At 34.0% G+C, this 11729-nt stretch overlaps 2 protein-coding genes across 3 annotated transcripts; both read right to left on the bottom strand.

The window, feature by feature from the left end:
• Positions 1-697: 697 nt before the first annotated feature.
• Positions 698-6818, bottom strand: LOC142531990 (uncharacterized). Of its 2 annotated transcripts, none has more exons than XM_075638285.1 (17): positions 6467-6818; positions 5875-6009; positions 5113-5272; positions 4788-4884; positions 4338-4388; positions 4084-4139; positions 3907-3988; positions 3746-3808; positions 3122-3169; positions 2482-2543; positions 2156-2234; positions 2015-2080; positions 1855-1917; positions 1530-1589; positions 1400-1444; positions 1248-1324; positions 698-1031 (listed from the first exon to the last, which is right to left on the bottom strand). In XM_075638285.1, the coding sequence occupies exons 1-17, from the start codon at positions 6639-6641 to the stop codon at positions 1016-1018; spliced, it is 1335 nt and encodes a 444-aa protein (XP_075494400.1). In that variant the 5' UTR covers positions 6642-6818; the 3' UTR covers positions 698-1015. The 2 variants fall into 2 exon arrangements, with proteins under 2 accessions (XP_075494400.1, XP_075494399.1); XM_075638284.1 differs by having other exon boundaries at positions 700-1034.
• A 1051-nt stretch (positions 6819-7869) lies between these two features.
• Positions 7870-8953, bottom strand: LOC142531308 (uncharacterized). Its single transcript, XM_075637405.1, has 2 exons — positions 8163-8953; positions 7870-8015 (listed from the first exon to the last, which is right to left on the bottom strand). The coding sequence occupies exons 1-2, from the start codon at positions 8949-8951 to the stop codon at positions 7914-7916; spliced, it is 891 nt and encodes a 296-aa protein (XP_075493520.1). The 5' UTR covers positions 8952-8953; the 3' UTR covers positions 7870-7913.
• Between the last annotated feature and the right edge of the window lie 2776 nt (positions 8954-11729).

The following is an 11729-nucleotide window of genomic DNA, read 5'->3' as shown; positions in this document are numbered from 1 at the left end:
TGCCTCATGTTGTTACTAGCCTCGAGCGCCTGTTCCATTCGAGATTTCCAAATTGCACATAAATTTGTAGTACCAGCATCTCCTACTTGCTTAATAGTTATTCAAAAACCAGATTTTTTCCAAATGATTTTGGAGTTCGGACATCAAAATAAAGCATGAATAGTACTCTCGTGAAACTCAAAATGTGAGCAACTTTCCGATGTTGGTACATGATGATGTTGCATCAGATCAACAGCTGTTGGTATCAAATCATTTGAAAGATGCCACCAGAAAATGGTGGTAAATTAAGAGACAACATAAAATTCCACCGGTCGTTTAACAAAAAAAATTAAATATAATAAATGATTTGTTAATAAAATGAGCGAAGGGCTTTTGGAAAATCTTTGCAAATCGATTTTACATACAAGGTAAGAGATTAGAGTGGGTTTTTCTATTCAAGAATAGTTATGAATTATGATAATTTTTTAGATATAAATATATTTTAAATGTGTTTTTAGATTAGTTTTCCTCATATCAACATTAAAATATGCCAAACAAATTTTGAGGTATTGGTTCAATTCTAATTTCTTTAGTTTCATCAAGAATTTACAATTTATTCATGTAAACTCCTAACTCAATGCCAAAGCAACTATTAACACATAGCCCACACTTCATTGAAACAAAACAAGATAAATATTTGATTCATATAAATTCTTATATATATTAAAAGCACATGAAAAGAAGTAAAGAAAACATGATTCTATGATTCAATTCAATCCCTTCCCAAATCCCAATTATTCCATACTCTCGAGTTGATTCTAACTGTCCTACATATATTTTTTTATGGAGTATAAATATCTTTGATCCCAATAATCAACGTAAATTTAATGTGACATTCTTTCGTTCCAGCGACGACCCCAAGGCACTTCATAAAAAAGGGGTGTATATACATAAAAAAATGTGTCCTTCTAAGAACTTCAATGTGATTTTGAAGTGAGCAACATAAGTTAGCTGCTTCTGGTGGAAGTATGATCTCTCAATGTATCCCCAAACTTCTGAAATGAGTCGACGATTAAGTAAGAACACAAAAATCAACATACTATCCTTCAAAGTTGAGGAAAGCTAATCATCGGCATTTATACAATTCATGAAATATCGCAATGTTGTGTTTGTGTAAATTAAAAAATATACTTCAAGAAATTAACTATAGCATGATCTATGATTCAAAAAACTTGCATTTTTGGGTAAGTTACGTAAGTTGAATTTACCTAGTCAAGTTCGACCAACTACCGGTTTCATGAACTTTCATGGAATCTCCACATGGAGTAGGCTTTCCATGGCATCTCTACAGTTTTATTTTTGAGAGTCAGATTTAGCTAAAAATCAATCCCGAACTCTGACATGAAAGAGTGTTTCTTACCCAGAATTCATGTTGGAAAGAATTAGGAGCATTTTCTTTCGATGCCTGTATTTAAATTTGAACTTTGACAATTTATTATGAGTCTTTTGTCAAAACAAGAATTATCCTAGCAAAGCCTTTCTAAACTTGCCTTGATGGATACACGCCTTTGCAGTTGGTTATTGCTATTGATATCTGGTCCTAGAGAGAGCTGAAAAACACAGAGAGAATAAAAGTTACATTGATTCAGAGATCAATTTCAATCACAACTTTGGCCTCATAATCCACAAAGTCTAGCACACATAACTGGTGGGAGAGCCTATTAATTGAGCGAAATTTGGTATGCAACCTTTTACAAATTTCAGTTTCAAAATATGATTCATTTTTCTAAACATTATCTCATGCATAGAATCACGTTTTTAAAGTTTTTAAATACCACCCTACATATAAATTGTTTTTTGTCCTATTAAATTTACCTTATTAAATTGTTCTGTAGGTGGAATCTCCAAGAGCTTGTCATTGGTTGAAAAGTTGGGTTCCTGAAACAATTGGTCCTCAATATAAAGAACAACGGTAAATTTACTCCATGAGTAGAAGAATTTATTGAGTATTAGTGTACAGTGTGCTGAAATCCACCATTAGAGTCGTGGCTTCCTGATTTACATCGTGAATTGGATCAACATCTGCTTCTATTGGGAACACCTGCAGAGTGAATATTTTTTCGAGTTAATGTCCTGATATAAGCTCAAATGTTCCTGTTCAAATATGAAACCAGACCTTCTCTCTGAGAAAAGTGCCTTTAGACTTAATTGATGCTTCATGTTTCTCAGGCTTCAAGGAACCTCTAGAACTTGGCCTGAACAAAGGTACAATGTTAGAGCAAACTATTCTTTTTTAAAGTCGGCAAAAAAGGCAAACTCGAATCTACATAAAAGACCATGCTAAGGCATCATTTGCATAAAACATGATTAAGACTGGGATAAAACAACATCGAAGACATAGCGATACCAACACATATCCTATGCAACATGACGTGAAGTGATAGAATGAGAAGACCCTTATTTCGTTTAACGTTTACCAAAAAACAATTGCAACATTCTGACCTCTTTAAGTCTGTGGCACTACTTGATGCATGTGGATTGGTTTTATTTTCCGGCGATGATACCTGTCATGGTAATACATCTTTAGTTTCATGCTGAACCGATAAAAACATATGAATTATACAGATTGAGTACGTGCAGGTAATTCATGTCTTTGTCCTTGAAAGCTGTTGTTTTGTCATTGAAAGATACTTTAACTTTTAGTGGTTGCCACTAATTTCTGTTTATCTTCTTCGTGATGATGGCATAAATGCAATACACGACCAGGCAACCAGCAGTTATACTATGCTCAAGTGGCTCTTGTTTACTCAAGGTTACATGACCCACAGTTTCTAGTCACTCCTCGAAGTTTATTCTCAAATGTGAGTGAAAGCCACTTTAATGGCAAATTAACTACGATAAAAAAGAGTAAACTGCATTTCCAGTCAGTAATTTTTAGCCTAATTTTAGAAAAAAGCTATGTAGATTTAAGTTGATATAAGTCAGATAACAAACCTACCCCACTTGCACCACTATTTCCAGTCTTACATTTTACAGATGAGATGAGATATAAACATTTGCTGGGATCATTTTGATATACTGTGGGAAAAACAGCTTCCAAATAATAGTACCAATATCATGCAAAATAATACAAACGACCTACCTTAGCAGAATGTTGACCGGCCCTCTGCATAGTCCTTAAGTTAAACACCTGATGGGCATTGATAAAAATGAAGTTGTAATCCATAACCATGAAAAATATCACACAAGAGAAATTTGTATATGTTTTTCTAGATAAATGAAATTTTGTTTTCTAAAGAAATAACTTAGTTATGCGAGAGGAAGAAAATTAATTGAAGACCTCAACAGGCCCTTAATGTGTGCACTGCATTGTACTAGATTTCAAGGATAGAGACTGATACAAATGGGTGGGAAGTAAGAAAATCAAGCATTTTTTCTTCAACATTTCCACTCATATCCGTTTCATCCACCCTAAAATTCTTGGCACTTGCAGATAGCATTGATGAAATACATCAAGATTTATAGAGGGGCCTTTATGCTGTAATGCATCACCAAATATCCACTTATTCATAATTAAGATTGTAAGGGAAGGGAATTTTTTTGATCTTTCTTGATTATTTGAGTATGTCAGCATGCTATATTTACAAAAGAATTTGACAATAGATAGAGAAGAGAATTTCTACATTTAGAAAATTCCATATGATTAATTTGCGTCGGTATCATAAAGAGCATGACTCTTATGACTCTGAATGAGTGAGATATTTACCTGAAACTGTGGCACTTGTGGCTGGCTCTTTATTGGTTTAGGCAAGGAAGAAGTTCGCGGAATCTATAAAGAAGAAAAATAACAATGGTTGTAAAATAAATGCATTTCACAGCATATTTGAACTTCTATTAATATAAGAAGTTCAGTTTTCCAATACCAACTTTTTTGTTCGATGGATGCACTTTAGAGGTACAGTCTCCCTTCGTTCTTTCATTTTCACTTGGTGCAGAAATATTCTTGGACCTAACGTTTCAAGAATGGGTAATATTTAGTTCATAAGAAAATAAGTGCCATATCTGGAATTTCAACAACTGTATATGAATAAAAATTGAAGATACCTTCGGCGCTGGGCTCTAAGCTGTGTCTCCAGTTCAGGTTCTCTTGGAACCGTAACCTTTAAACATAAATAATTCAAAAAGATAAGTGAGTTATAGTCGAATCAAATTTTTTTGTGCTGCACATAAAGTAAACAAAATTCAAAGTGTTATGTGTTTAAGACAAAAAAGAATGCCTATACACCTAGTCTTACCAAAGTTAAGTGCATAATACAATACACGTGGATATGCTCACACTCTCTCTCAAGAAACTGTACCTTCTTTGATGACTTGTGTAATAACACGATTTGATGCTTCAAAAGGGCAACCTGGTTAACATAAGATTATGTCAAATTTGAAGCAACTTGGTTAATGATTAACATGAGATTTAAGTCGAGAATTCTTGTAAAGATGTTTTTAAGTAACAAAGAAGAAAATCATTTTGTCAGTTTCGGATGTTAATTATAAGAAGCTGTACAAGTTGGTAAATCATAGTTAAGATGATCAAACTGCCAAACAATAATAAAAAAATGGTGCTAAAGCAAAGATCTCCTTTTTCAGAGACATTGTTCAAGCAAACATGATGAATGGCAGTGAATATCATCAGTCTATAACTGTTCTTTGCATGTGGCAATAAAATTATGATGTTGCTATAATTTGGTGAAAATTTAATAGTCGTAGCATTTAAAGGATATTGAACACAATGAAAGATTGGAACACCAATGTACCTTTCTTAAGTAGCCAATCTCAAGTTTTTGTCGTTTGGTAGCAAGATTATCAAATCCACTCTGCCTTCCATCAACCTTAATCGTTGAATTCTTCAACCTAGTACAGAAAGAAAAAGAAGATGCATAAAAGTAAGAAAGCAACTTAAAAAGAAAGAAAGGGTGTTTTATATTAGATGAATTAACAAGAACTAACTCAACTGATTCGATCCAAAAATGCTAATCTAGGATATCCAAGTCTATCATCACTTAGTTCTAAAGATGAAGAAGCAGAAGAAAGTCCAATAATAAATTAAATAGGCAAATATTTACAACTTAGAAGACTTACCTTGTACATGAGCAGCTGGAATTCAGGTCTTGCATTTTGTTTTGTTTTGCCAGATGACTAGCCGTAGGTTTCATCAAAGTTGAACCCCTTGTTTGAAATAATTTGCCAGCGGGCCATTTTTTAGCTTTTGAGGTATCTTGTAGTACTTGACTACCTTTTCCTACAGAGAAACAAAAGCTCCATTTTTCAAAAAGAGAGAACAATGCATAAAGAATCCAAAAATGGAGCAATAAAGTACGCCACTTTTTCTTTAGATTAACTGCAACTGTGTCATTATTTGCTCAACCAAAATGAAACAATGACCCAGAAAAAATTGCATATCCAAAAATGAAAAAATGCCCTTGTGGACCTTTTAACGTTAAGAAGATGCACATAAAGGAGAATATTACGGAAAGTAATAAACCTTAAGTTTGGCAGAGAACTAGTAAGCTCTAAACAAATGAACTCGTAAAGATATAGCAAAATATTAATGACAAACCAGAAGACAAATTTAAAACCATCTTCTAAAGCTTGCCTTGGAGACAACACCATATATAAAGTTGATCTTAGACCTTTAAGCATAGTTCGAATCGAAAACCAGGAATTAAATGTATGAAGCAGTATTATAATGAGTAGCCTATGCCACATGATCTGTATATTTGAGATAGCCATTTTACTTAGAGAGCTAGATTCACTCATTTCTGAACATTAACAACAAAAATTTCAAATTACAGATATTCTTCAATACTTTCACATGGAAAACCAGTAAAAATCCTTTAATACCTTTGGTGTTCTTTTCTGAGGTAGGAAATCCTTGTATACTGTCAATATCTAAACTGCTGCTACCTTTTGCACTTGCATTATCATACACAGCTTCGACAGAGAGTAATTTTTCCAAATTCAACTTCACGATAAAAGCTGAATAGACAAGAAATAAAACAACTCGAATCAGCAAAGCGTTGGGAAAATGGGGAACTAATAGTTTCAAATGTTGCCGAGTTCCATATTATATAATATACATAGCTCCCTCAAAATTCAACCTCTGTCTTTTCTTTGAAATGTTTCATCCTCTTTGTGTCCTTAAACTTAAGAAATAAAAAGATCTCATTATATTACATTCATGAACACAACTGCATTCATGCCGATAAAAAACAAAAATGATCAAATCAATACGTATTCAATTCATTTTCAAGTTGCCATGTTAAAATTAAAACATGAATGATGGAAATGAGAAACCAATTGTTCTAAGGCCTACTTTCAAACAAGAACATGCATGCAGCTCTCGACAAAACCACCTCATATGAACAAATCGTAGCACCGAAAAAACACTTCCCAATCCCGATACAAAAAAGGAAGGAAAAAAAAAGGTTCTCACGAGAGTTGGGATAGTCGCCAGAAACTTCAAACCAGCGTTCGGCCTCCTCAATTTCAGAATCAAACTCCGCCCTCGTGAAATCGAAGAACCGAGACGCGTCAAACTCGTACTCGTCATCGAACCCCGAAGATTCAGAGTAAAAATCATCTATATAATCCTCCGTTTCGTAATCCATTTCAATTTCACAGCAATCTGCGAAACAACGCCTTATCTCATGCACTTGAAACCATCCGATTCCCGCTTCGCGGCGCCGTTGGAGGATTCGATTCTGAGGAGGACGAAGAGGCACGAATCTGAGGTAATTTTTGGTGTTTTGTGATGAAAATTGCGAGTTTTTCGTGTTCGTTGAAAAGCAGAGGAGGAGAAAGAATGGCAAAATGGCAAACTGTCGTTTATATATACAGTAGGGATTTGAATTTGTGGGGTCCTATGTTACCTTCATATTTACGTAAATGCCCTTATTCATTATAATATTCCCATTATTATTTATTTTAAACATGTAACGCAAAAACTCGTGTGAGACGATCTCACACGTCGTATTATGTGAGACGGATCTCTTATTTGGGTCGTCCATGAAAAAATATTACTTTTTATGCTAATAGTATTACTTTTTATCGTTAATATCGAAAGAGTTGACATGTCTCACAGATAAAATTCGTGTGACCGTCTCACAAGAGGCCTACTCAACATATAAATCTCAAATATCTATATTATATTATTAAGTTTGAGACAATTAAAATATTTTTAGTATCAGTAATCTATTTTAATAATAATAATATATTAATAAAGTGATAAAATTTTGATAAAATTACTATAGCTTAATGAATAGAGTTTTTATTCTTTAAGAATTAAGTTGTAAGTTCCATTAATACTCTGGTCTTTTTTTCCTTTCTTTTGTATATTTATTTTTTAAATTTATATATCAAAATATTAGTGCAATCTTTCACTATTTTTTGTAATTATATTTGACAAAAACTTGTGTGAGACGATCTCACATGTCGTATTTTGTAAGACAGATCTCTTATTTGAGTTATCCATGAAAAATATTATTTTTTATGTTGAGAGTATTACTTTTTATTATGAATATCGGTAGGGTTGAGGCCCGTATCACAGATAAATATTTGTGAGACAGTCTTACAAGAGACCAACTCATTACGTTTTGATCATCATTTAAGTATAAATCAAATGAATTATAAAAATCATTGTACAAACATGCAACGACCAATACTTTTTTAGAGTCGGACAATTGATCCTTCATATTCATAAATTTCTATTTTCTCTTGTCGAATCTCGATTATATCTTGGTATTGTCTAATTTCTCATCCATCCGAAATAAGTTCGAGGAAATAAATATATTACCGAGAATATTACAATCCAACGCCAAACAAAATTTAGTATAGATGAAAAACTAAACTTCTACGGTTAATTTGCATGCACTGTAATTTGTTTATCTAAACCAGCTTTTTAGTTGCAAGTGCTTTTGCAATACACCAATGCCATTGCCAACTCCAAAGATCCGACATCCAAAAGCGTTCCTCTTCATAAAGTCCTGCAATCCACAATGTCCAAAAATGGGGAGAAAAGAATTAAGGCTAAATGTCAGATTTCAAATTCATGAAAAAAAGTCATGCGTATGTTGTTTTTCATGGAGGTTTTAGTTATTTCTACTTGGAAAAAGGAAGGAACGTATGGTTACCATTGATGTCTGTTTACGCATGTTTATTACTTTCCTTTGGTAGCTTCTTCTTCGGCTCATGACCATCATCTCTCCGAGGGTCAGCAGTGGTCTTCTAACCTGGCTGCCGTTTCTTTCACATGTGAGTTCTGTGCACCGTCCATCCGCAGGGGGAACTGTATCGTTTTCGGGTATTTTTGCTTCGTTGGCTGAATTTGAACCTGGGACAAGTAGAGGAAACATCAACTCCAAGAAAGAATCCCCGACCAAGCTTGTGGATCCTGTTTCATAGCTGCTAGCAGTACTCTCTGTATCAGAAACAGGTGAACCCGGGCTTTGCAGCTGCCGGTTGTCGTCGACGACTTTTCGTGGAAACGGTGTTTTATCAACAAGAACAGCGTGGGTGATTTCTAAGGTTGGTATCAGCCAATTGGCCAGAAGGGAAGGAGCTGAGTCGAAGGACTCGTCCGTTTCGAAACTACACGTTTCGAGCTCCGAGTCAAACAAGACATCCATTTGATCAGAATCATTTTGTTCATCAACCCCTCTGTATTCCCCACCATCATGATCTAAGTTGTAGCTTCCAGGGGGTGGTGGCAAAAGCAGCTGGAGTGGTGTCCCAGGCTTCTCTTCCCAACAAAAGGGGACCGATACGACGAGCTTAACAGGCACTTCCACGGGCTTAATTGGTCGAGGAGTTGGTTTCCAATCTCTTTTCGGTGTCCCCGGTCTCTCTTCCCACAGATATGGAACAGAAATGGACTGTCTCTCTCTTTTCCTCTCAGTCTTGAAGGTTTGTCTCTCTGCCATTCTGAATTGATTGAATATTTTGTAGGTTTTGAGTTGAATGGTATCATATTCATATATATTGATACTCACGGGAAATTTAGGGTCCGATCCACGCAAGCGTCACTAATCCAGACACGGGCTTCAAAATTACCCTGGGCCTGAAATCACAAATAAGACCGTTAGGAGGGGGCCAGGAGAGTATCCTGGCGTAGCCCCTCCGACGCTCAAGTCAGAGACTGAGGATATATGGGGGGAGCAGCTAAGGGCGCTGCTGAAAACAATATAGTGAATCCAATAATCATACGCTCCAACCTGGTATTTATAGAAGAATACCTGGGCTTGTCATGGGCCATTCACCTGTGGGCCTTAATGATGGACCGGGAATTTGGGCCGGATCTTGATGGGTTCATCCCTGGATTTAACAGAACCATTTTGTTTGAAAATTAGGCTGACCTAATGTTTGATTTGAATAATAACTTGGACTAGTTCAGTGGCCATTTGCCAATTTTGTTCATATAGTGCGCTTTGTATTGGAAACTTTATTATATGATGATTCTTGAATGGAAGGTTCATTCTAATATAGTCTCATATTGAAGCATTTTAAATTTTATAATTATAATTTTTTTAAAAAAGAAAATTGAATGTGAAATTAATAAAATGTTGGAAGGATATAGAATTTGTGTTTTTGTAATAATTTTATTCTCAATTTGTTGTTTTGATTCTTCGGAGGGAAAACTTCAGTAAATCCAACTGAACAATTTCTTGTAACTATAGAAGGTTATGACATGCTTTAAAATGAATTTTACTTGAAGTTTGTAGGGTGAGAATCTACTATAATTATAATTAAAACTATTTTTTTTTGAGAAAATATTAAATAATATAATGTATATATTGTAAGCACATGAATATGATGCATTTAAAAAATAAAATAAATATAAAATCTTTACGCCCTTTTACAAAATTATCGAATAAAGCTTTATAATCATATTATTATTATTATTATTATTATTATTATTATTTGACTGATTCCAAAGAACAGTAGAATAAATTATTAGAAGAAAATAAATAATGGATTTTCATTTCCTAAAAAATTCCATGGTTTTGAAGTCCGACAAGTAATAACTTATCACAGAATATAAGTTCAAGTCTGATGAAATATAAAATGATGTATAGTAGAAAATTATTTTGGACCATAATTTCCGACCCAACCCGACCTGAATGTTAATTGGACCGGTCAGTCAATGTCAAACCCATTAGCTGAAATGATGGACCCATACTTAATACAATCAGGACCGAAATAAAAGCCCAATAAACTAATCGGAGTCTGACTCATGACCCCCTCCATTGACAAAACACGATAGTCTGAACAACTTAGCACGATTTGGCCGATCCTCGATAATTCGACCCAAAATCCAACAAGTATGGCGGTGCATAAAAAGTCTCGTTTATGTAAAACTCTCGAACAAATCACTCAAAATATAAAATATTATCAAAGTTAGCTAGATTTCAACAATTCAATGAAAAACAATATTATAATAAAGTGTGAAGCAAAAATCGAATATATGATTACATAAAACAATATTTCGGGGTAGGATATCCTTAAATCCCAACAAATAAACGAGTTAACTACCAAACATCGTAATAAAATATCCAAACAGCAGTTAAAATAGATGTTCAAACTAAAAATACTGGAGTGGATGAAGAACAGAAGATACAGTATGTGAAAATCCTAAATTCTTCAACTTTCCTACGACTCTAGTTTTTCTTGTCACGTGCGGTGGCTCTTCCCAGCTGATAAATCTCTCCCAAGTTGTGAAAGAATGTCCAAAAAACGTGTGCTAGGCTTTCTAAGTAGGTAGCCATCAAGAAAGTTGAAAAGAAATCGATCACATATTTTTTTCTCCTTGCCATCGAACCACTCCACCTCGATCTTGGTTGTCATGTTTTTTTCTATTTGATAGAGTAAATCTCGGAACATGACTCTGATATCAGTTGTTGTGAATCAAAGCTCATTTTATCCCTTTAGGTTTCATAACAACTCCAAGATTAGCCCTGTAATATATCTTCTGATTTGTAATGCAATAATTTGTTCTCAATCAAATGTGCGGATAGTTGATTCAGTACAGTATATACATATATCAAGCGTTCAAGAAACGATAATAACACCATAACTTTAGGTGCGGTTCGGACAACAAAAAACTAGCCCACGTCCACCGGAGATATCACCGATATTCGTCGGAGATATCACGGAATTTCAAGGTAATATTAATTTAAGGTTCAAGAGACCAAATATTTTAGCTTTCCTTGTCTTGGGAATGATGTTTTGATTTAGCCAACATTTTGAGTCAAGTTATTTTTGTTTTGTTTTTTTTTTTTTTTTTTGGCAGGTTATGCTCATATGAGGTTAAAGCTTGGACATAGTTATCAAAGCATTTTCTTATGACGCTATGTTTTTAATGTTTTCCTTCATTGACTGACAAACGTATCTTATAATGTCTTTTTTAAACCTTAAATTAATACTACCTTGAACTTCCACTACCATTTATCAAATAATATTTTATATTTTAACAACAAATATTTTATTAAACTTCCAACATTCATTAATTCCACATAAACAGCCACTAACCGCAGTAAATAATTGTATTTCTAAAATAATTGCTATTTGTTTGATTCCTAAACAGCATATCATGGCTTCAAAATTTGTGTTAAGTGATTTTTGAGGTTATTAAGCATCAATATATTACTTGATTGGTTTTTAAAAGTCCACTCTTTCTTATATATTAATCTTCTCTCATTTCT

Source organism: Primulina tabacum, chromosome 17 (genome assembly GCF_025594145.1).
Source record: "Primulina tabacum isolate GXHZ01 chromosome 17, ASM2559414v2, whole genome shotgun sequence".
Lineage (NCBI taxonomy): Eukaryota > Viridiplantae > Streptophyta > Magnoliopsida > Lamiales > Gesneriaceae > Primulina > Primulina tabacum.
The sequence above is the reverse complement of the archived record's forward strand: the minus strand, read 5'-3'. Positions and strand labels throughout refer to the sequence as shown.

Excerpts from the sequence above, each read along its gene's own strand:
- LOC142531990 (XM_075638284.1), bottom strand. The coding sequence starts at position 6,641 with ATGGATTACGAAACGGAGGATTATATAGATGATTTTTACTCTGAATCT. Across the intron at positions 4,140-4,337 it reads TACACAAGTCATCAAAGAAG|GTTACGGTTCCAAGAGAACC; the intron begins GTACAGTTTCTT and ends TTATGTTTAAAG. Across the intron at positions 3,989-4,083 it reads CTTAGAGCCCAGCGCCGAAG|GTCCAAGAATATTTCTGCAC; the intron begins GTATCTTCAATT and ends TTGAAACGTTAG.
- LOC142531308 (XM_075637405.1), bottom strand. The coding sequence starts at position 8,951 with ATGGCAGAGAGACAAACCTTCAAGACTGAGAGGAAAAGAGAGAGACAG. Across the intron at positions 8,016-8,162 it reads TGCGTAAACAGACATCAATG|GACTTTATGAAGAGGAACGC; the intron begins GTAACCATACGT and ends TGTGGATTGCAG.